Source organism: Brienomyrus brachyistius, chromosome 18 (assembly GCF_023856365.1).
Source record: "Brienomyrus brachyistius isolate T26 chromosome 18, BBRACH_0.4, whole genome shotgun sequence".
NCBI lineage: Eukaryota > Metazoa > Chordata > Actinopteri > Osteoglossiformes > Mormyridae > Brienomyrus > Brienomyrus brachyistius.
The window spans coordinates 18238996-18263817 of record NC_064550.1 but is presented as its reverse complement, the minus strand read 5'-3'; the positions used below and the strand labels follow the sequence as shown (position 1 = coordinate 18263817).

The window sequence follows — 24822 nt, the reverse complement described above, 5'->3', positions numbered from 1 at the left end:
GGTGTGCGCACAGGAGCCTACGTACGCCTTCGCGGTGTGCGCACAGGAGCCTACGTACGCCTTCGCGGTGTGTGCACAGCGCGGTGGCAGGGCCATGGGCTGCTGTCACTTCTAGTAGGTGCTGGCAGGTTAGTGCTGTTACTATGGGAGAGGAAAAACTAGCCCAAAATGCTTCAGATTCAACTTATTTCTTATATATAATTTTAGAGGAAAAAAAATCCAATCAGTCCAATCAGATCCACCAAAAATATCGGTCACTTTCACCCTCAATTTTCTCACAAAAACAGGCCACTAAACTAGCTTCTAAAATAACCACCAAAGTGAAAAGAAAAGGTGAGGGAGCACCCAGTAGCCATATCTCAAAAACCTTTAAAGTTAGTGACTTAATTTTTTTGTGTCTATTCTAACTTATTAACTCTAACCTGGGCCAATTTTTACATTTTTTACCTGCCAACACTGCACCTACTTTCAGTGATCTGATCTGAAAGGGTATTAACACACACAGACAAACTGCTTATACTCATGTGCTGAGCCTGCCACAGAGATTCAGAGAAACCTGGAGCACACTCTGCTGCACAGGATAACAGATTAAACTGAGCTTTCTTGGGTCTATCATCCATCCTTTGATGGAGGAGGTGGTAATGGGGTTCTCAGATCTACAAGAGCAAGTTAGGACGTAGCCTGTAGAAGATCTGGTCAAGGAGCAGATGTTCCTGACGGGCTGGACTTCATCAAGGGGCATGTGAGAGAGCTGAAGCGATATCCCACGACTTCCGGGGCGCAGAAACCGGAAAAGCGAGGTAGGTTTATGTCAAACACGCTCTCTCTCGCGTATCCATGTAAAGAATTACGACAAGCTCTCTTTAAAAGCCACACATGATTCTCAATCGCAAGCCAACAAACACTGATCTTTTTCACGGAGCAAAAGTAAACAGTATTCCGTTCAGTACTTAACAATTGTATCTATTCATTTGGAAGTTGCTTTTGTCGAGAGTGACACACAAATGACGCAGATGGTACATAAAGATCACACAGCTGTCAACGGGCCACTGGCTGGGTTAAGCGTCAAGTAGTTGTAACCCTAACCCTACACTTTATTTTTGTGTAAGCAAATATTACCAAGAGTCAATTTCAAAAATGAAAAAAGAAAAACAAATTATATTTGAATCGTAGTCTGTCAATATTTCGGGTAAGGAAGATATATAGACTACACAAATACAAATATATCAAATTCTACTGCGGACCAAATACTGCAGCATTATTATAACACAAAGAGCAGAACTAGTTTGCGGGCAGCGTCATTCGGGTTTTTATGACTAACTAAGCACCCGGGTTACTGTCTGGGGTCGCGGTCATAAACAGGACAGCTGAGCTTCAGCAAACCAACAAAAACAGCAAGAAACGTGCGGCTAAGTGCTGCTTTCAACGCAATGATCTGCGATCTAGATGAGAACAGCCAAAACAGAAAGCCCGATTCCCACCGCATGTCAGTCCCTCTCACAGCGTGGTCTACAGGAATCGGATCAGTGATATCAAAAAGACTGCGAACCATTAAGAGCCGATCAATTGGACTTTATCCAACCTGGCAATCACAGGCGTTGTCAGTGGTTAATGCAAAAAATTCAAGTCCGTACTGGTCTCGTTTGCATCAACACGGACAAAAATAGAGAAAACAAGACTTGGCCAATATTTACAGTCAGTGGTGTAACGTCGGCACACGCATGATCATGCTCACTCATGCAGTCCAAGCCGAGTTAGGTGAAATAATTTAAATAAATAAATCCCACAACAATAACAACAACAGAACACATTAACACAATCGGCGCACGTCCACAATAAATGCAAAATATCTAGCGTATATTAATTTAACAAGCAAATTACAAAACACAACAACGTGTTAAAGATCGATCTATCGTAATATTAGCGTGGCATATATTATTACGAGAAAATGTCATTTTAATTGTGACACGGGAATATCTGTGAAATCGAAACGCCGTAACGGATCATAGAAACGAAAGGCGATGGTGACACCTTCCATGTGAAAGTGAGCACTTCCCCGAAGAAGGTGAGAGCAGGTGCTCTCACGTGTGAGCCCGCTAAGAACACCATGCGTCCCCCTCCCGACACAAACACCCGATCGCAATGACAGCTCGCATATCCTAAATACCACTTACCTGATTACTGGATGCGCACGTCTGTGCGAAATTAGGCACCGCCGACTTCCTTTTGCGGAGCGATGAGATCGAGGGGAGAGAGAGCGAGTGAGGGGAGTGGGACCCATGCTACAATGCAGGTAGTAGCCTTTTCTCCCTTGCCCCCACGATTAGCCCCCTCCCATTGGTTCCATTTCATTTCTAAAAACAAGCGCGCCACCTGCTGGTAGCAGCGCAGGTAAGCGCGAAGGCGATAATAGGAAGAAAGCTTGAAAGTGAGAAGGGGGCGTCATTATTATTTTTAGAAAAATCCTGCGCTGATTTTTTAGCTATTAGTTTACTGACACATTCCATCGCTGTCATGGGATACTTTTCTTCTTCAGTTTCCATTACATTTGCCGTTTGAAGCTTCGTGCTATCTACTTGTTAATTTTTTATTAGTAATTAATTGGTAATGGTAAATGGTAATTATTTGATTCACCTCATCTGTGTTTGTTTTTTTTATGGGGGGGGGGGGCAGCGGTTTTGAAACTTGATTAAGGCGGGACGTGGGCTTCGACATTGTATTTTTTTCCTTATAAATGAATGGAGTTAAAAAAAACAATACTACGTCAGAACAGAATTCGGTATCACTGCTGCCTCTCACTTCTAGGGTTAAGAGTTGAATTCCTACGCTGCTGTGAGTGTGTGTGAAGGTTGGAAGTCCTCTCCACGTGAGCAAGAACTGGCATCACTAAATTGCCCTTTGCCTGTGCATGAATGTTCTCTAGCACCCTGTCCAGAGAATAGCACAGTCTTGTGGCTCCAGCCCAAGAGTTGAGTACTCTTGAATACTCAATAATATTCAAGTACTCTAGAGTACTCCAACCAGTTGAGTATTCTTTGAATGTGACCCGTTATACTCAACTGGTTGGTTGAAACAAAATCTCGGTCTGGATTTTTACTTTCTGGACCTGAATTATCCACCTCTGCTGATCAGAATAAGTGGTTGAATGGAATCCAGAGCAAAAATGGCTTCAATAATTACTAAATAACAGAGCGGCTGGGTCAAAAATCCTGAAAGAAAATCCACTCATCAAAAAAAAAAAACACAAGTTAACACACTAGAATTAAAATTGTTACTTAAGTCAGACTGTTAAACTGCCATAAACCAGCAAACTGTTGACTTGTTCTTGTGGTGGGTTGTAAGGTGCAACGAACACTGAAGTGGAAAATTATAGAAAACGGACTACAGCACATGGTTCATGCTGTATGGACTGAACTGTGGTAAATTGAATTCTCTGTTTTCTATTCAACAAATTGTAATAATTTAATTGCTTTGCAAGCAGCCTAAAGAAAACACTTTCATGCCCCCAAAACAGTCATACTTGCATATAGCAAACTACAGGAAAATAGCTAAGTGTTTGCTAATAATTTGCGACTGAATTTCATGTTGCGTATCCTGGGTGAGCGGCTTCCTTATGTGAGACATTGCAAGGTGCAGGAACAGGTGCAAGAAAAATGCTCAAAACCTAACCGACGAAATACACTTTGGTCATAGGCTGGTTAAAATGCCAGGATTTATTTACAGCAGCGTCAACTGAGACGAAAAACACTTCAGAGATATTTTACATTGCGAATCGACATATTATAACAGGTCAAGGAAAATATTCACAGAGGAAGAACTCATTGGAAATGGTCCAGGAAATGGATTTAACGGCCATATGTATCCCAAGGAGACGACAAACACAATGGAGGGTTGAAGAAACAAAATGTTGTTACAAAGATACACACACCCCATGCCACACCATAGCTGCCCTTATGCACAAAAAAGTCGTATTAAATATATACACCAGTGTAAAAAAGGGTGGGCGGCTCATCTCAGAGTAGCAGGGTTGTGGGTTTGGTTCCGATCCTGCTTCTGTGTGTGGAGTTTGCGTATCTTCCACAAGTTTGTGCCGGTGTCTTCTAAGCACATTACATTTTAATATTTTAAATTTAATCGCACTACTACGTAACTGCTATTGCAGCCTGACAGCTGAAACAGCGTTAAAACTTTTTATTTTGTTAAACAAGTATCTATCTTCAGGACAAATTATGCATAGGCAGAAAAATCGAACGGGGTGTCACATTACTGTATCAGTTTTCTTTATAAACTTTGTGTCAAAAACATTATTTTGAGAATATGTGTTAGAAAATCTCAATGGCTTGAACTTGTGTACTTTTTAAGAAGGCATGACTACAGGCAGGTGTGGCAGTAACAATGGCAACATTACAGACAGAAACATGGCATGTCCCACAGTAAGATGTCAAGAAGCTTTTTAGATCAGTGTTTCTCAACCCGATCCTCTGGGATCCCTAGACATTCCACGTTTTTGCTCCTTACCCGCTCCCAAGAGGGAGCAAAAACGTGGACCGTCTGGAGGTTCCCAAGGATGAGAAACACTGCTCTAGACAGAATCCCCAGTTTCTATGTAACATTATACTCTGAAACAATGTAATCAATTATGGCATATTTTAGCAACATTCTGTCCACAGTTAATTGATTATCGTTTCATAATGAGCAGCATGATGTGGCAATAAAAAAATAAAAAATCACCAAAGCACATAAAAACTTAGCAAAACACCGAACTGACTGTTAAAAAGCTAGATAAAAAAACCACACCATTTTTTCACCATGAAATACACTCCCAAAATACAAAGCACTGATATCCTACTTTCTTAAAATATATGACAATTTTGCAAATAATTTACTAATGTACAGAATTCACTACTTTATGTACAGAAAAAATGTCTATTACATTGTTTAACTGTCTACATCTATAGTATTCACAAGTATTGAAAATGTATCTATTTTGGCACAACACAAGTAGCATAACAGAGAGTAGGACAAGCTGTGGTGAAGTAGAAATTTCTGCTACTGCATTTGTTACATTTTTAAATGTAATGCAACCTGCTGCACAGTGCAGATTTTGTTTCATTCATCCATATTCAGCAAATGTTTTGTGTCTTGTACAAATTGTGTTTGTAACAATCAGCAGAGTGACGTGCCCCCCTACGAAGGAAGATCAGGCGTCAGAGGCCTTGCACAAGCAGAAAGAACTTGTTAGTTCAGAGATGAAAACAGCAGTAGTGGTGGGGGGGCAAGATTTGAAAACTTAATAAAAAATTCAAGTTGAGTGAGACACAATAACCAGCACTGTGTTCCCGTAACATGACATGACACTGGTTAGCTAACTAGTTAAGATCTTTGGCCAATGCTCTCGTCTTCCAGCTTTTTTCCGGTGAGGCTCGCATCTGTCACGACGACACATACTGTACATTCAATCAAATAACAAACGATTATACTCCGTGCTGAACATTAAGCTCATCCACTCGCCAGAGGAGAGTAATTTAGATGAAGGGTGAGTACAAAATACTGAACACTAGCTTGCTGGCTAATAAAAAAATTGCATGGTTATTTACTGATCTACCCCAGATGGCTAGTAGCAAAATTTCCATCCCAGATTATGCTTCTTGCTCAGCGCTATCCGTTCCAAACAAAATCGAGCCCTTGTGTAATAAAAATTTAAGTTGTAACACTAATTTGACAAGACACAAATACTGCAGTATTACACCATAATGTATTATTATGCATCAATTAACCACAAACTAAATCTTAATTACAAACTGATCTCATGTTAATTCATCATTAATGAATCGAGACGCATGATTGATCTCTAACATTTTCTATATTTGTTACTGTATCTGTTCATTCTGTAAACCTTGAACTACGGAAGGAACAAGTCGTAATACAAGTGAAATACTGATCTCATGTTTGTTCATCATTAATGCATCATGATGCAACTTTTATCCCAAGCAGTTACTATATTTGTTACTATGTCTGTTACTTCTGTAAACCTTTGTGAACGACTGAAGGAACTGCTGAAGGAATCACTGACAGAACAAATAATGAATAACCCAAGTTAAATACTGATCTCATGTTTGTTCATCATTAATCGTGACACACATTCTATCTCTAGTAGCAACTATATTTGTACTTCAGTAGTAATTGAGTTATTACTAAGTGTTTGTGCTGGGTCATATAAAGTCTTACCAATAAAGTAATATTTTAAAGGATTATTTTTGCAGGGAAAGTCTCATTTACCACTTTCAATAGTGTTAAGGTTTATCATTTTACTTCGGAAGTGTATGCAGATATGATTATCTCCCTGATTCGATTAAACTCAACATGACAACCTGAATGTTCATTGAACATCAAGAGCTGAATCGTGACTTTCCCTGAAAGAGAGGGCGTTTTTCACCATAAATTACGACAAGGACAGCCTGCGAAACACGTGTATCCCAAACATGGGACTCTACCCCAAAGGCAAGATACGGCAATATGTTTGGATCTCGGAGACTTGGAGGATTCCTGCATCGTGTGACCCCATTGTAGATTAAGAGGCTAAGCTCTCTGACATAAGTGCGGAAGGCTGCAGCATTGAATGCTGGGAAATCGTGCCTAAACTCAAAACAATCAAAAAAGCAGAGACCAATAAATGGCCGCAAAACAAAAACAGCGATTTTGTTTCGATCATTATCTGCAAGAGAGACGTTTAGTTGTATTGGGACACGGTTTTCAGTTCTACTTTGTTCGTTTTTTTTTTTGTCACGGCAAGACGCCCGTCTTCTGTACAACAAAGAACAGAGAAGCATTTCGTCTTAGATTTTTGGTTTCTCATCAACCGGAAGAAAGATTTTCTGGGCCAGTCTGAACTTTAGCCTTTGATTTGCTTGATATTTGCTTGATATTTGCTTGATATTTGCTTGATATTACTTTTCAACTTTAAAGTATTTCTTTCAAGTATCGTTGACTTAAAAACAGCTCATACATGAAAACGGGGGCCCACTGGTGCCCCCGCCCAGATCCTTAGAGGTCTCCGTCTTCCTCAGCCCTGGAGTCAAGCCCGTTAGAGAAAAAGGCCTCTTTTTCATGAGACATGGTGTCCTCACTGGTGCAGGTGGGCTTATACCCCTCAAGGTCGGCCTCGGTGCTGGAGCGGGCGAGCGTGCCCTCTGTGCTGTACCAGATCCCATAACCAAAGTAGATAACAAAGCCTGAGAACACAGGAACAATAAAGACTGCTGAAGAAAGTGGCTCGGAAAAGCTTCCCATTCCACGCGGAATTAAGGAGACAGACACCAGGAAATTACAACGATGCCCGTGTTAATAGAGGATGTGGCCCCAAACTCTGTCTGATGGCTTATTTGGGTTAAAGTTATCATCAGTGCGAATCAGCTCAAACCCAGAAGGCCCTTGGGGACCAGGGACCGGAACATTACGAGACGCAGGCATGGAGAAATGAGGTGTGAGGTGAGGCGTACCTATGGCCATCCAGATGGCAAAGCGGATCCAGGTGCCCCGGTCAAGTTGCATCATCAGGTACACGTTGACAAACATGCTGATAACAGGGATAAAGGGCAGCAGAGGTACCTGTTGGGGGAGGGGGGTGGGGTTAGAAAGAGTCCCATTGCAGAAGCAGACCACCTACCTCCAAAAAGCAATGCTACATTTTACCCTGGCAAGCAACTTTAACTTACCATATAAAAGGACACTTACGGTGAGGTCACAGTGCTATGGACTTTAGGGACACCATCACAATGACCGAGCTGTCAAAGCCGATCAGCATTATGCAGCCACAATGGGGGGGGGGGGGGGGAGGCAATCCAATCCCACAGTGATAAAACGACCGGCTTCTGTTTCATATTTGCCAACAAAGAGCCGGTGAAGGTCAGGAGTTATCAGTGGGTGACCTTGTGGAGAGCAGGTGGCAGGGACCCCTCTGCTTCAGCTATCGGAACTAAGAAGCCAGCTTCTCCACTTTGCATGAAAACGCCTTTGGAACCTACACCCATATGATATGGCCGCTATGACAGTTGGCCGTAGCCGTGAATTAAACCAATAGCTGTCAAGTGCAAATCTCAGGGCAAAGTAAATATAGCAACTCTCAGGTGTCTGACTGGAATCGCTTCCGCAAAACGTTCGGTCGGTAAAGTGTGAAATTATCACAAAGGTATCAGTGCGACAAATATAAAGGGCACATTCAGCATGGACAGGGGCGGAAGGTTCTGGAGCAGTTGTTAGGGAGGAACAGATCCAAGGCTCTCAAGTAAAAAAAAAAAACACTCGAGTGTCCATATCTGCATTCCAGACACCTGTGTGATAATGCGACTCCAATACTGGCAGGGAGGTATAGAGGGGAGGGGCCACACGGGCACTGGCCTCAGCTGGAAGCTGATTGGCCCTCGGCGTGTCCCCTCCCCTGTCATTCACCAATTCAAAACATACCATTGGCCAATAAGGTTGGCCCTTCTGTATGAATTATGAACCCTCACCTTAAAAAATCCTTGAAACGCCCTTGAACACTGACCTTAAATGACAGCTTTGTCTTGCTCTCCGGTTGCCTCCATATCAGCAGGGTGAGGCCCAGACATGCCAGAGCCAGCACCCCCAGGGCCGCCACCTTCCAGGGTGCGAGGCCCTCCTGAACGGCCAACACGCTGAACACCAGGATGAGGGACCCTGGGGGCAGAGTGAGCACGAGCAGGCGTGCAGCTTACGCGTCAAGTGATTAATCGCATCAAAAAAAGGAGCAGCTCGGATGGCGTTACAGACACGTTCACACATGTAGTTTGCGAGGAAGAGAAGGAACAAGCAGGAGCACGTCAGCTTGCCGCACCTAGCAGGCTGGCGCTGATGTTGACCGCAGATCCGGACAGGTTGGAAGGCTCCGGTTTCTCTGGAAAGAGGAGGTTCTTCACGCTGAAGCGCTCCTCCACGCCAGGCAGGATGCCCATGCTATGGGCACCGATGGACTCACTGAGCTCCACCTCATCCTGTGTGACAGACAGCTGGTTGGGCTGCTCCGGCTGGTACCTGGACAGCAGAACATGTGACTGCAGGATATGGCCGTACAAGCTTCACTTAACTAATGCACCAACTAATCTGGATGATGTGAGTTGGCACTAGGTCCGTGTTTCTCAACCCAGTCCGAGGACTCGCACACAGTCCACAGTTTTGCTCTCTCCCAGCTCCCAACACACCTGTGTCAAGTGGTCGGGGTTCTTGATTGGCAGGGAGCGAAAATGTGGACGTTATGGGGCATCCCCGAGGACTGCGCTGAGAAACACCGCACTAGCTAAAAGGCTGCATTCAAAGCAATAATATTCCAGTTTTTCAACATGAAACAAACTGTTCAGTGTGTTGATGAGTAGGAAGTTCTAGCTTCAAAATCCAGCAAAATGTGCTCAGAATAAAATGGAAAATCCTTTTTAACCCTCTATTTGTTAGTGGATATGAATATCATGTCCGAAATCTTACCTGAGGACAAGGACACAGGCTGCAACCAGGGTGTATGCCAGCAGTGTGCCGATAGACATGAGGTCGACCAGGTCCTTGAGATCAAACAGGAAGGCCATTACCGCTGTAAGAAGCAGGGTGGTGGACTTTTAACACGTGGGAGGGAGCCACCCTAACTCCCTCCAAAGAGCTACACAATCACACACAATTTCACATAAAAAAAATCATAGATGTATCTTTGAAAAGCTTACAATCACAATTACTTAGATTATTATTATTACTCCCTTTGCTATGCATCAGAAGAAAAACTTCCACCTACTCTAACATTTCAACTGGTTAACATTAGAAACAAAAAACAATTCACAGACATCACAGGTCTCATCTGACTAGATGTTTCGTCTACAAAATATGGTATCAAACCCAGGCCTCTTGTTCCCACCTGAACGTTAGCTATGAACACGCAAACAACACAACCCACGCAGACAATCGCAAATTAACACCGATGCTGGTTACTTAATGCCGCTTGCTAAATTGTGTCTGGCAGGTTATGAAAAGACCAGTTTATACACTGTGTATCGGCAGTTTACTAAGCCCAGGTAGAAAATCATCTGTCATGCTCCGAAATGCCTTTATTCAGACAGATCTCAATTCTCTTTGGCAGTGTTTCTTAACCCAGCCCCCAGGAACCACCAGACGGTTCACATTTCTGCTGCCTCCCGGCTTCCAACACCCAGATATTTGATTCTTGATTATTTCATTGTTTGGTTTATGTGGACTGGGAGTAAAAATGTGCACTGGCTGAGGGGTCCTCAAGGACCGGGCTGAGAAGCTGCCATGTGGGAAATATTTCCTGCAAACAAGGTATTAGAAAGCTGACTCTCATCAAGGCCCATTAAAGGCAGAGGCCTTCCTGGTGATGAGGAGCAGATTCCCCCTGGTGAACTCCTCGGGGTGGGAGCGAACTGCCTTCAACGTTCAGACACCACTCAACACAGGCATCACACCAAGTGCTAATGACTCCACCCGAGTCTGCTTCCTACACTCAGCCCCCAAAGAGGCGGACCTGGATGAATATTAAAATTAACTAGGGTCAGACCAACGGAAAAACAACAAGAACTAAGCCTTGCTAAGTCTCGCTAAGCCAGTTTCCCCCGAGAGGCAGCAGAGGTAAACGCCCCGTTGCTGCTGGTCGCCACTGGGCTTACCGGACATGACCCCTGCTGCCATGGTGGAGATGACGGGGGTCTTCCGCTCGCTCACCCGTGCCAGAAAAGAGAAGAGCAGACCATCGCGGGCCATGGCAAAGATAATGCGCGGGAGGGGGAACATGGAGCCCAGGAGACTAGGCGGTAAGGGTTGGGGAGGGGTGGGAGGAAGGAGGGTGAGGAGTACAGGTTTATGATTTAAGAAAGGAGAAAACGAGGTGGACCAGTGTTGCTTGGTCTAAGACATGATTATACCCTCAGCTCCACCATCCGTAACAGACGGCGGAGACGGACCGAGCCAAACACGGGAGGCGGGACAACAGCAGCAGAGCCTTCTGGGAACTGATCCCTGACCCGACAGCGTCTCTGATGCCTGACGCGTCGCCCCAGCGTCCCCTCGCGCCAGGTGCACTCTGAGCAGGTTTGCGTCGAGACCACATGCCATACCGGTGAATCCAGCCAGTTAGTGGTATTAAAACAAAAAGAGACCGCTCAGCCTCACCTGCCACAATGCCCGATGTTAATGTAGCGATTAAAGGAGTTTTGGTTCTTGGGTTGATTTCAGCCATAAATTTGAAGAGTAGGCCATCCTCTGCCATGGCCCAGATGACCCGGGGCATGGGGAACATGGAGCCGAGCAGGCTAGCGGGTGGGTGGGGTAAGTGGGGGGGGGGGAGAGAATAGGCCATGCCGCGCAAATTAATTAAAGAAGAGTGACATCAACACACCAACCCCTACACCAGAAGCCCCCACCTGTTGAGCAAGAAGGGACCCCCATTACACACACCCCCAAACGTCACCCATCACTCTTCAAGCAGCAGCCCAGGCAAAGACCACAGCTGGATAGAAGGTCAACACAGAAGGATAGAAGGTACCCAAACCCAGCTTCACTTATTACACCAGCTAGAAAGATAACAGGTATTGTGAGCAGACAAAAATTCACACCCAAATGTAACACAATGGTTAAAACTGAACTGAATGGCCAGAAGGTTGCCAGTTCAGATCCCAGGAGAGTACCCTGCCATTGTACCATATACTGTCTGTAGTACTTAACCTGCTTGGCTTTAGGCACGAATAAAATTACTTTAGATTCAGCTGTTTATGCCTCATAGAAAAAAAGCATCTACGAAGCAAAGGAAGTAGGAAAAGGAAGGCAGCTGATCTTCAAAGGACTGAAGCCAATATCAGCTGAGGAGGCCTTAGGAATCACTAATTCTTAGGCATAGATTTAGTGAGAGATAATACTGATCTGTCTTGACCTGAGGGATAAGATGAGCAGCACTGGTTTACATTTACTTTTAATGGCATTAATCTTCACCACTTGACTTTTAAGCCTACAAAATATCAGGAGAGATAACAAAAGACATGACATTTTAAACAAACATTTGTTCTTTAATTGGTAATCATTTTGTCCGCTCCCTCACCATAGAAATGAATGTTATATTAGGTCAACCCTCGATTAGTGGCTCACTGCACCCGGCCAACCTTCTGCTATTATTTTTAGCAGGGGGGCTCAAATGGTCCATCGCAAATAAACACAGGGCACATGCACTGGTATTCATGCACATACGTGCACATGGCCAAGTGTATGAGCTGTCATGGCAACGTGTGCACAGCACCAGTCCTGGGGGGCGGGGCCTACCTGGTGGACAGGGCACAGAGGGAGCCCACCGCCACTGCGTAGGTGGCCCCCTCCCAGCCCACGTACTTGAAAGCCACGGGCAGTGGACTGTTCTTGTCCAGCATGTAGTACGGCATCATCACAGTAAGGGCGGCGGACACGCCGAAGTAGGCCACGAAGCAGATGAGGAGGGAGGACACGATGCCGATGGGGATGGCCCTCTGGGGGTTCTTCACCTCCTCACCTAGCGTGAGGTACAAGGTGCAGTCAGAGATTTGGCAGATTCCAAGGGCATAGGGTTGGTTTCAACACTGGTAGGAACCAAATCGGATCCAAACCCCCCACCCCTCCAAACATGCACGATACTCCCGCAATACTGGAAGGGATGTGTCCCTACTGTTCATACTAGGGCTGCAAAATTCTGGGAATTTTCCTGTTAATTCCCATATATTCCTGTTAATTCCCATGGAAAGTTTCCAACTTGGAATATTTGTGGAATTACCCAGCTTAACTTCCCATGCAATGGAAAGTTTCTGGAAAGTTTCCGGAAATTTTCCACCCATTTGCAACTCTAGTCCATACCCAAATCTATGCCCGGATGAATTTGGTAATAGCTTAACTCAGGTAAATGGCAAACATTTTTTGCCATGCGACACTTTTCATGACATCACATCCGGTTGAAATCAGTTGTGCTGGAAGTAAACATGCTGGGTGTGATTCAGCAAACCCCCCCCCTGTTGTTTATTTTGTCAAAAATAAAACTCTATTATGTTAATTATCTTGCAATGGCTTAGAGGCAACTCTATGATTATTTCCCCAAAAAGACTACCGCTGTTAGCTGCTGGTACCAATTGATGATACAAAAGAACATCAGGCAAGCCTATCGTCATTCTGACTTCCGGCATCCTGAGCTCAAGACGTTGTCCCACAAATTTCAGACAATTTCAAGTTTCAGACACTTCTAGACACTGTGGTATACAAGTTTACCGCCACAAGATACCTGCCGTCGAACCTTTAAAAAAATGCAAAACATGCAATGCAAATATTTTTCTTTAAATTTTACTGTAGAAGGGACATCAAACCACCAGACACATTTGGAAAGATTTATCTATTAAGGGAATGTGGTTTTGGCACATGGGAACTGGGAGGGTGAGAGCAAACAGAGGCCTGAAGGACAGGACTTTGTTTCATGGCTGTCTGGCTTCCGGATCCTGGAATTAGAGATGCTGAGGCCACCTGCTGGAGCCACATGACGGCTATTTCGGTTAAACCAATAATGCTTTTTATATGAGCAAACAAGCCTCCAGCCAGTGGTCAGATAAGGGAACTGCAAAGCGTGTCGGTCACGGCAGGCCGTGTCGGCTCTGCTGTGTAGTTAACGTCAAACATCACTTCGACGCACATGGAGTCATATCCAATTAAATGCTGCCCTGCGCCAATTTATCAAAAGTCCACTTAAAAGAACACGTCGGTTTTTCTGCAGTGACAGCATCTCTTTAAGTCAGCAGCTCCAACCTCTCGGCCAAACTAAGCGCTGGCAGAAATGTGACGATCTTTTTCCAAGAATGCGCCTCTTTCTGACTTAAAATAGCAAGACCATTAATCAAACGGCTATCAGGAGAAATGGCGGCATTCAGACATCTGCAAGGAAAAGCCCTCTGAGAAATTCTAAGCGCTACTGGTCATTCTTCTTGCATATTTAAAATTCTTTTGCCAGAATAACATTTGCAGCGTAATCTTTTAACAGCCCAAAGAGGATGAGGGACCATAGTGGCAGCCTCGGGGCATCCAGTATTGTGCTCGCTGGGACTGGGATCCTGGCAAAGGGACTGGGGAGGGAGCATTTGCTGAGGGTTGTATCCCCATTTGATTTACAGTCCCCTTTGGCTGCAGGTGGAAGGGGTTCATTATATATAGAGCCCTGTCAGAGAGGCTGTGAGCGTCGTCGAAAGCCAGGGCAGGAACAACGCAAGAAAAGAAAAATGAAATCTACAAAAACAATGACCCAATTACAAAAACATACCAAATTTCGACTGGAACTGGAATAATCAAGTTCAGTCCTTGAACTGGAATAATCAAGTTCAGTCCTTGAACTGGAATAATCAAGACAATCAAAATAAAAGAGCCGATCACAGGTACCATTTAAATAAACCCATAAAACGACTTGGGAAAACACAACACCTTCTGGGGGGGCTGTTTTGCTATTTACCACCAATCGTGGGCCACCCGGGACTCGGCTCAACCAGGACGGAGGGCCGGGGCATGTACAGGGGCGGGGCCACAGGGCCACTGGCCTCAGCTGAAATCTGACTGGCCACCAGAGTGCCCCTCCCCTGTCATTTACCGATTCAAAACATATCATTGGTTAATGAAAGGGTGGCTCCTCTTATGTTTCCTCTTACGCCTCCCACCTTAAAAAAATCCTAGAATCACCCCCCCTCACAGAGAACACAACACTATTTTCACACTGGGGTGTTGAGCTCTCCTTCCCTCCCTAACCCACCTCACCTGTGGTGGCGATGCAGTCGAAGCCCACGAAAGCGTAGAAGCAGGTGGCAGCGCCGGACAAAACACCAGTGAAACCAAAGGGCATAAACCCGCCGACGCCAAGGGTCTCTCTGGACAGCGGCGGCCCCGATGAGCTGGGCGGACAGGTGGGGGGGTGCTCAGATGTCAGGTCAGAGAGCAGTAACACGCACTAGGTGCAACATCAAAGCCTTGGCTAAGAGGAGTTACTTTAGCTGCACCGCTCCACTGAGAATGTGTGCAAGTATGTTATCCTAAGTATGTCATGTAAATCAAGCAAATGCACAACATGGTAGTATAGTAAGTAACAAATATCAGTTACGGAATTACATGCATCACCTACACCCTCCTAAGATCCAGCAGTTAATTTTTCTCCTCTGCAGAGGACGGTATGTTTTTGCTCATATCTCACACACTATACATGTCACTCTATTTAGTCCTGTAGTTCCTTAAATCGGACAGTTTGTGGTTTAACAGGACATCACATGTACGTAGGTGTGACCATGACAACTTCCTCTTCCTATGAAATCAAAATTTTAATCGATATTAAAAACAAGCTTCTCCCTGGATCTCGGGCAGGATTTGACACAAGACAAAAACCTTCAGTCCGGGACCTGGACTCAGATCCGGAGTGAATGTGGAATCAGGTTTAAGAATTCCAAACCTTTTCAAAATTTACGGGATTAAAGGCTGAGATGTAGTCATGTGGAATTTTTATTTTTCGAAAGAAAAGGTCTTTTAAGATGATGTGCCTGGTAGTGCCTTTAAACCCCCTTGTGCTCATGGTCGATTTCCTTGACAGAGCGGGGGGGGGTCCCTTTCATTTTTCCAAGGCCATGTCAATCTAAAACAAACTCATGAACTCACTGTTGGATGATTAGATAGCTGTTACTGCCCTCGCCTGGATAAGCAACTTTGACAGTAGTTTATGTTTGGGGAGAACAGCTAGCTGGTAATAGGGTAAGTTAAGGCCCTGACAGGGGGGTAGTACGCACTACCTCTCCTATCCTGCAGAAGGAGCAGGCTAGTTGTCCTGTATATGCCTATGAAAGAAAACAAATCCATACTTTATTTTTTTCCTTGGGAAGTATTTAGCCTAATTCTGGATTTCCTCATGCCACTGCCCTTGGCTTTTGGTGGAATCTGAATTTTCTATGCACCTACTTCTTTTATAGGCACTGAAAAGACCGCTAGAGGGCGCCCTCTGCAGGGGAGGAGGTATAGTTACTGTAATGCCGCTGCAATACTTATAATTAGCAAATGGTTCTAGGCCAAGCATTCACATTGTACATTTAAATAGTCATGAATTTAAACTGCATATAAAAGCGTATAAAATTCTCCAACAAAACACAATAAATATGGCTCCAAAAAAAGAAGAAGTTCCACAACTAAGACGTAGCTAAGAAATGCAGGTTGGTTACATAGTATAATAAAACAAGAGGCTCTCACTTGAGGTTTGACGAGTTGGTGCTGTTGAAGATACTGCTGGGATCCAGTTCCCAGTTCTTGAGCGTGCCCTTAACCAGCCCCGAGACGACCACGAAAAACAGAACCAGCACGTTAATGCAGGTGAACACCTTGTTGACCATGGCCGACTCCTTCACGCCGAAGGCCAGCAAGCCTGGTAAAGGCAGAAGGCACCGTTAGCCCCGTTTTTTTGACCAGCCAAGCTCTTGACGTTCGGCCTTGACAATCCTACCAACTGTAAGTTAAGAGATTAATTGTTTTTTTGAAGTAATAGATGCAACCCATCATACAGACAAAGGGTCTGTACCATGAAGCAAGATTTATTGGTTAGCTGTATATCTGGTTGGATTTAAGGTACATAGTCGGGGCTACATGTAAGTGAAAGAAGATGAAGTCCATTTAAACTGGGGTGCCTTAAATCTGAAAAGTTATCGAGCTGCCCAACAAATCCTGATCCATGATTGCGGCAAAGGCTACTGTTACCTGTTAGTGTGATGATGATGAGAACAGCAAACATGTCTGGGTACTCGGCCAGGATGCCCGGCGCCCGCATGCTCATGTGGGTCCGACAGAAGGCCTCAATGTGCCTCCCGATGAGCTCGTCAAACGTGGCGCTCCAAGCTCGTGCCACACTGGACGTCCCTGTTGTTCGGGGGGAGGGGAGGAGGTGTCAAACGTACACAAATACTTCATCTAGAACTCAAGTCAAGACTTTGCAAAGAATTTTTTTTTTCCCGTTGTGTCATCGTTTCTACATTTTACACAAATGAACATCAACAAAAATGGTCTCCCCTATAAAAATTACCTTTAAAAGAAATCACTCATTATCTTTATGAATTTGAGGGCTACATGACTGAGTGGCTGGTAGGAGGAGTCTGTCTCACCGATGATGTAAGAGAGGATGAGGTTCCATCCCGTGATGAAGGCCCAGAGCTCGCCCACCGTCACGTAGCTGTACAGGTACGCCGAACCCGTCTTGGGAACCCGAGCGCCGAACTCGGCGTAGCAGAGGCCAGCTAGCACGGACGCCAGCGCGGCGATCAGGAAGGACAGGACGATGGCGGGACCGGCGTTCTCCCGAGCCACCGCGCCCGCCAGCACATACACGCCGGCGCCCAGCGTGCTGCCCACTCCCAGCGCCACCAGGTCGAAGGTGTTGAGGCAGCGCGAGAGCCGCGAGTCCTCGCCGCCGGTCACCGCCTTCACCCGCAGCAGCTGCTTCCCGAGCCTCTTCAGCTTCTCCAGAGCCATGCCGCCCGCGGCCCTTGGTCGGGTCAGAGGTCACAAAGTAGGAATAACCTGGGTATGTAACAAAGGGGCAGAATGTGTCTAAAATGCCAGTGACTTAAGGCCTCAAAACATGGATTTTACCAGCGTAAGAAAAGCTGCAGCTACAGGGGCGGGGCCACAGGAGCACTGGCCCCAGCTGAAAGCTGATTGGCTCCCTTCCCTTCTCACTCACCAATTCAAAACATATCATTGGCTAATGATAAGGCCGGGCCCTCTGTATAAATTATGGCCCCTCTTATCCTAGAATCACCCCAGATATTTATTTCTTTTTTAACTTAAGGTCACTGACATAAAGGGACACAGCACTTGTGCAAACAACAGCTGATAAGACACTTCCATGGAAGCAGCTATTAAGCAATGATACTGAGCAGCTGAGTTTGTGTGCCAACCAGTCGACCAACAGGACCAAAAATGGCCACAATTTTCTAGTGGTTGGACAAGGGCTATGTTGTACAACACAAAGTTCCCAATTCTTCTGCTGTCGTTTTCCTCCCTGTGGGAAATCTGCGAAAACATGACTGTCTTCAGAAAGCTGGGACGAAAATTGAGGACAATTCATCAAATTTAAGACCAGCTACAGTAAAAGATCTCTTTATCGACGGTCATGTAACTGACACAATTCTAAAATAAACATTTTAAAATGACGTTATTATTTAACAGCATTCGATTCAGAAGTACTCTAACTACAAATAACGAAGAACACCATAGCGAAACGCACATGTCAGTTCCTGCGCATGCCTACGGAGGGGCAAACTCTAATAGCCTTTTCTGTTTATCCCGTCATTGTTTACCTCATGATTTCTTGTGTCGTATCGAACATCCGGCTTCATCCATCATCAACCCCATTGTTTTCTCATCATTAGCATGTCTATGCTTAAAATTATTAAAAATGTGTTACAATTCAATGTTCTCCCATAGTTGACATTCGGCTCCCCAGAAAATTTAGCTTTCCGGCTGCGCCTCAGTCCCCCACGTTGCTGGACACAAGAAATTTTTACTGTATCTGGAACAATGCTTGTAGTGCTGTTGTGAGGCAGAAGGTTAGCAGCTGAATCTTCAGAAGTCCAAGACTGCTTCCAGGTGTAATGTCTCGACCACGACACCAGAAAGGAAGAGCATCCGAGTGAACGTGCCCCACATACAGTACTGGTATACAATAAAGAGGTTCCCCCATTTCCTGATATTTCTGTGCGATACATTGAGTGGAAATCAAGACATTGTGTGTGCTGTACACACATAACCACGGGTAGCAAAAACACAACTGTTTTAACTGTCAACAATTGGTAAGTCCAAAAAAAGCTAGATATTTTGGCTCACACACACAACACCCAACTACAGCCTTGGTATATGTGCCTCCACTTTACCTGTAAATCACATTCAAACTACGTGATACTTGGACCAAGAAGCGTTAGGCTGTGATTCAAATAAGATTCAAGAAGGATCATTTCTTAAACAATGGGCTTCGGTAAAACGAGATTACCAGTCAGCAGGGATTAAACTAAGAATGATAAAACTACAATGTAATCACAACGCAGGTCCCATGAACACAAATGAGCTGTCGATAAGTTGGTCAACCTCGGCGCGATCCACAACCCCTGGCATATCATTTTGTTACAATTCTGCCAACTCCGCATTTCTACTGATGTTGAAGCTACGAGCTTCGCTTAAAAATAAACAAACGTGGGCCAGCGGGCATGAAAAGGTGCAGCTTGCATCGGGTCACACATACAACAGCCATCCTCGATACATCAAAGCCCAGGCAGTTGACTTTTGTGGAAGAAAGCTTCATGCGACAGTGTGAGTTCTTATTGTTGGTAAGGCAACCACAAAACGGCACGGCGGCAAAACGACACTCACTTGCCGAGAAAAAAGGAAGAGAGATTACAGAAACGTACAGCTAAATTCACACAACCCGTACAGTTATGCTGTATACTCACGGGGACAGTACCAGTCTGGCTTCACACATGCAGAGGCAAAGAGCAAGTGAGACAAGGGCAGGCCTATCACTGCACTCGATTCTTCAGACACCCCTGCGAAAACGCCCACTGCGAAAGCCGGCCCACAAATAGAATGTTAGCACATCACATGGTCACGCTATTCCGAGTGCCCATGACCGCCATCCTATGCTTAAACCTATGGCTGTCATTCTCTCCTTGACCACCAATGCACCCCCACAACACCCCCACACTAACCACAGAGGGCACTCAGCCCAGGCAGCTGAGACAAGGGTAGATGTTTCCAACACACATGACAGAGTCACCCCTGGAATTAGGACATCCTTAATGAGTCAAAACTCAAGACATCAATTTTGACCTGCTTTTTAACGAGTGCTACTGATGATGTGTTAAACCTAGCTAGAAGCCCTCTAATCCGCACCATACTTAGCTGGATTTCATCCTTTATTTTGGGTACAACATCCGACTTCTCCGCCATTATCTAAGCTATTAAACAAAAACACTGCACCCCTAACCCCTATCCCAAGCCCACATCATCATGCTCCACGGCAAACCTGCCCTAACTGGTCAGTTGCCTGCGGTTCCAGCTCTTTCAGTGAACGTACATTTGCTTTCCAGTAAGCCCATCCCAAGACACCCGTGCAAATGCAACACGTGCAGCGATTCCCAACAAGGCTGCTGGACTGTGCTTTGTAATTTGCTTGATCCGGATATGTTCTGTCTAACTGCGAAAGCTGCATATCCTTGTATTAGGCAAGGACATGTTCCTGAAACACATCCCCCGTCTCCCGCCCCCCCACACGGTCCCTTTGCAAAATGCAGGGGGAAAAAAAAATGTCATTAAATATAAACTTATTTTCCTCACTGTGACAAGAATTGGGGTTGTGTGAGGTTGCATGTGGCCATGTAGGTCTGGGCTGGCAGCCTCCTCTCTAGTCCTGGCTGGTTAGGACCAGAGTGGTCTGGGTGCTGGGGCACGTGGACAGAGGTGGCCAAGGGCTGCCTCCTGCTGGCACTCATGCAATTGCTAAATTAAGCAGGTGGGCAGAGCAGGGGTGAGGCCCGGCTCTCCAATGGCAACACAGGACACACAGAAGGTGTGGCCGGAATGTAACGGTCATGTAAGCCGCGATTGTTGTAATACAAGTTTGTTTGTTTTCTTAGCCGAAAAAAAAAAAAAAACCTAAAAGCTACACACTGCTCAAACAGCAGCTACCAGTCACATTTCTCTGCAAACAAACCTTGCTGGTGCAATTTATCTTCACCCTACGGCTCCAAGCAATGCTTTTCAAGGACTCGGCTATGGAAATCAAGAGGCTAAACAACAGCTTGCCAAGATGCCTCCGACAGCATCAACAGAAGGAATCAGAGGAATTCGGAGTGTCTTAAAAAGTCAAGGGTCCTCACAGCGGCCATAAAAAAGAACAGGGACACACCCTATGCAATATTTCTCAAGAAACAGCTCACAAACGGGAAAGGCACTGGTCCTTAGCAATCCTGGGTCATGCTGAGAACATAAAGTCTCATTCCTGGTTGGACTCACATGGCAGATTTGCATTTCTGGGGTTGCGGAGAATCCTCTGTCAAGTGCCGAGTGTCCTCTACCTCAGTCAGAAAGACAAGCAGATTTTTATCTTGGCACACTCCAGCAAATGTGCTAAACATGGAACTTGTAAACACACGACTGGTCCTTCTCCAATTCCCAGATGTGGCCCTGCTGTAATACCCTTACTGCATTATCTGCTTCCATCCAGTATAAAAATCAGCTAGTCAGACACAGCTTATGATCTGGATAAAATGCTTGGAATTGATGCTTCGGCCCACGCAGCAGCCTCGCAGCAGCCTCGCAGCAGCATGCACCGTCTTGAATATTAGCGCAGAGCAATGCCCCTTAGAACGAGTGAAAGGGAGCTGCGAGCCGCTGATTTCAGAGGGACACACACGGGACACCATTGCATCAGCCTGTTCTTCCAATATGGCGTCTGGAAACAACACGCTGATAGAAGTTGTTGAGTGGGTTGGCGGGTCTAAAGGCCAGATGGGGGAAAAAAGGGGTCATGATTCTGGGCATGTTGACTGAACTGATGCCAGCGGGGTCAGTACACAAGGGCACGGAGGGTACAGTCACATGGGAGCGAGCATGCGAGCAGGCGGGCGACAGACGCCGAAGAGTCGAGAACAGAATGTAGACGGCAGCACCCTCAGCAGCTCTGGAGGGGATGTTAGCTCAACATTTATCTTCAACATCCACAGACAGAGACCACCCTCATATGCCTTCCATATGTTTCCATCTTATGTAACCCAGTGTGTTCAGGATACTCAATACACTCATCTGTAGCAAATGTACGACGTCTTGTTTTCCTTTTTATAGCACTTTTACACTTTAGTTTCTTTCTTTTCCCAGTTCAGTTCTTTTTGGCTTTGGGTGCATGTGCATAAATTATGGGGGGAGTAGAGGGTTGTAACCCTCTCAGTAATCACCCCCCCCACCAAGTGCTCAACCCAAAGTTATGCCCTTATTTAGGGGGATGTACATTGCGTGATATGCTTGGAATATCAATAAACAGACTGTTTTGTGCTTTTTTTTAAAAAAAAAAAAAAAAAAAACGGCTCCGACCCATGCACTAAGAGTTGTGAAAGTTGTGGAAACTTGTGAATCGCTAACCTAATTCCAGCAATAACATTTGAATGCAAGAGCTGCCTGTTCCATCTATCAGCTGCGGGGCCACAAAAGAGCATATATATCAGACAAGAAAAATAAGACGCCACGAGGAGCTCATGAAATCATCATGCCGACGAGTGCAATCATCCAACTGGGGTTCGCCTCCCTGAATGCACAAGACGTACGTTTGGCCGCTGTGCAGCTGCGTTTATCTGGCTGGAACAGCTGCCTCTTGTGCATGTGCTGTTCCCAAACACCGAGGAACGCGGGAAAACACCCCCCAGATAATTGTCACTGGCAAACAGCCAATGCGGGCAACATAAAGACATGCATTTGCAGCACAAGTTTAAATAAATGTAAAGCATAGCAGTAATGACTGAGAGTACATTCCACGTAGATGGAGCAGGATTGTTTACATAGATTATCGCACACAAAAAAAAAAAACTTACAGGACAAGTTATATTTATACATTTTACATTTTTAGTTGCATTGCCTCCCACCTTCGTTTATTGCACAATATTGTTAGGCACTGCCTGAAAATTGTCATGAATCGCACTAGTATTCTTAGGAAATGCAAGGAATGAGATGCCAGTTCATCAGCTGATCGCGACTGACATCCCTGCATATACGAACACGTTTTTACACAAGTTCACACAAAACACATCAACGAAAGAGCGAAATTTGCCTATAGGAACCAACCCTCCCTCTGGACATAGATTTACGTTTGATGCGAATTCTGCCTTCCAAACAGCCAGAAATACAAAGATGCTTTGGCTCTTATTTACATTGATTTTTCACATGGTGCAATACTGACGCTGATACAACATTATACAGTATACGGGTAAATGGTAATGCTGCAACAATATCTATGGCTGTATTTCGAAGTTAAAAAACGTTCATACATTTGCAATCAGAATGACATGTGGACTGTAACTGCGTGTGTGCTAAAATCACGCAGTGACGTTGACATTAGTTTCTCGTTCCCACTGGCGAAAATCCGCTCGGACAACGTACAGAAAATGTGGACAATTTAGCAAACTGGTGCAACTCAGTCTCTCGTTGATTTTGCATGTTTCCGTTATCAACCAGCCAGACATAAACAAATCAATAATAATAAAACCGATAATAATAATTTGAAATGACGATCTAATTACTAACTAGTTCGATTACATATTCGTCTAAAATACATCTTAACAACTACTAGCATGTCATACGAGGAATTGTGTTAAGGAAGTGAAACCGTAATAGCTGAAAAATGACTTTGCAGCGAGAACCGTTTCACTCTGGAACAGGGCAGTAAAAGACTGGGCATCAACCTGCGGCTTATCAGAGAGACACAGGACAGGAGTCGCCGTCCCATAACCGTCTCACACACATGCACAAGATCCGGTTAAACTCGGGGGCACTTTCCCCCCTAGAAGACCTATGATCACCTTTCAAACACATTCATGTGTTGCACATGTCTCGCTCATGGACAAGTATGTGCGCACGACAGTATCAATGTGTTACTAAATATACTGCAGGGTGGCGCTTAATTCATTTCAAAAAGTTTTACCCGTTAACAAAGTTCCATGTAAATCTGCATGATTACTTGCTTTTATTATTCGCATTCTTCACTCATAACAGCACGAAATTCGTAAAAGAACACTAACATTCTTGTGCATGGATCTTTTTCACAAACTTTTTTATGCTTACTAACGTTGCCCAGCGCAGAACTTAAGCGGGCATCTACTTATAAGGGGCGGTTTTTAATCGCCCCCATTGAAGCCTCGGCGCTCGGGACAGTAACTTCGATCCGAAGAGAAACTGCACCGAACCAAGCTGCATGACAGGCTAAGTGGGTTCGGTTCAAGACGAGCTCACTAACAGCGAAAAGCAGCACATTTTACATGGATGACAATGAATCACATTAAAAATGAAGCAGGCGAAAACATTGTGCGCGAAATGCAAAATACGGCGTTAAATATAAAAAGAAAAACGGCTTTTCCGAAACTGACCCGCCTTACCTTGGGCAACGTGGACGCATGAAATGTAGGTACCGCTTCGTGTGTCTCCCGGTTCGTCCCCGATCCCCTTCGCTTACGCTCCCCGCGTACCGAACCCGCTGTCCTAACAGGTGGCGAGGGCGGCCGCCGGAGTGTCGTGTTGCAGTGGAGGCGGCTTTGGTGACGCGGACCCCTCCCGACATGCGGGGGGGCTGCACTCTTACGCAAAAACCGCATTGGTCCGGCGGTCCGAGGTGGTGTTTAGAAAACTCATTCCGACAATTACCTTAAAATAAAGACTATTTTTTAAACCCTCAATATTAAATGAGGAAGATTTAAGACTTAACGGCATACACCGGGCTAAATGGATTCCCTTAAAAATGTAGTTGAAACCTAAATCAAATAATTATTTTGGATATTATGAGGCAAAATGCGCTACACTGCATAGGTACCGACTGGTCGCAGTTCTGATAAACGACAGATGACAAATAGCCCGGAGAAATTAAAGATCGTTCAAAAGATAAAGATCAAATATTACTTTAAAATATTCATGTTTTCATTTATCTTTTCAACGAGCTCACTCTCTGCGGTACGGTAATCTTCATGACAGTTATAAAGGCAATGATTATCGCATAAT

General features: G+C 45.0%; 2 protein-coding genes across 7 annotated transcripts in view; both read right to left on the bottom strand.

Annotated features, from left to right (window-relative positions):
• The window catches only part of mtus2a (microtubule associated tumor suppressor candidate 2a), a 68728-nt gene extending 66405 nt beyond the window's left edge, over window positions 1–2323 (bottom strand). For all 4 annotated transcript variants that reach the window (XM_048984452.1, XM_048984453.1, XM_048984454.1 and 1 more), the window contains exon 1: window positions 2175–2323. The gene's annotated coding sequence lies outside the window, so the exon portion shown is untranslated. The remainder of the gene's footprint in view (window positions 1–2174) is intronic.
• A 1372-nt stretch (window positions 2324–3695) lies between these two features.
• On the bottom strand, window positions 3696–24393 carry slc7a1a (solute carrier family 7 member 1a). Of its 3 annotated transcripts, none has more exons than XM_048984480.1 (12): window positions 24207–24393; window positions 17178–17592; window positions 16777–16935; window positions 16276–16447; window positions 14809–14942; window positions 12322–12544; window positions 10680–10816; window positions 9496–9598; window positions 8855–9051; window positions 8546–8697; window positions 7500–7608; window positions 3696–7232 (listed from the first exon to the last, which is right to left on the bottom strand). In XM_048984480.1, exons 2-12 carry the CDS (start codon window positions 17542–17544, stop codon window positions 7045–7047), a joined length of 1941 nt encoding a protein of 646 aa, XP_048840437.1. In that variant the 5' UTR covers window positions 17545–17592; window positions 24207–24393; the 3' UTR covers window positions 3696–7044. The 3 variants fall into 3 exon arrangements, with proteins under 3 accessions (XP_048840437.1, XP_048840438.1, XP_048840439.1); XM_048984481.1 differs by lacking the exon at window positions 24207–24393 and adding an exon at window positions 19521–19656; XM_048984482.1 differs by lacking the exon at window positions 24207–24393 and adding an exon at window positions 18375–19493.
• Between the last annotated feature and the right edge of the window lie 429 nt (window positions 24394–24822).

What these genes read in the sequence shown, in the direction of transcription:
- slc7a1a (XM_048984480.1), bottom strand. Translation starts at nt 17,544, where the DNA reads ATGGCTCTGGAGAAGCTGAAGAGGCTCGGGAAGCAGCTGCTGCGGGTG. An exon ending in CATCATCATCACACTAACAG is followed by an intron (nt 16,448 to 16,776) that starts GTAACAGTAGCC and finishes TGCCTTTACCAG; the next exon opens with GCTTGCTGGCCTTCGGCGTG. An exon ending in TGCCATCTGGATGGCCATAG is followed by an intron (nt 7,233 to 7,499) that starts GTACGCCTCACC and finishes CTGTGTTCTCAG; the next exon opens with GCTTTGTTATCTACTTTGGT.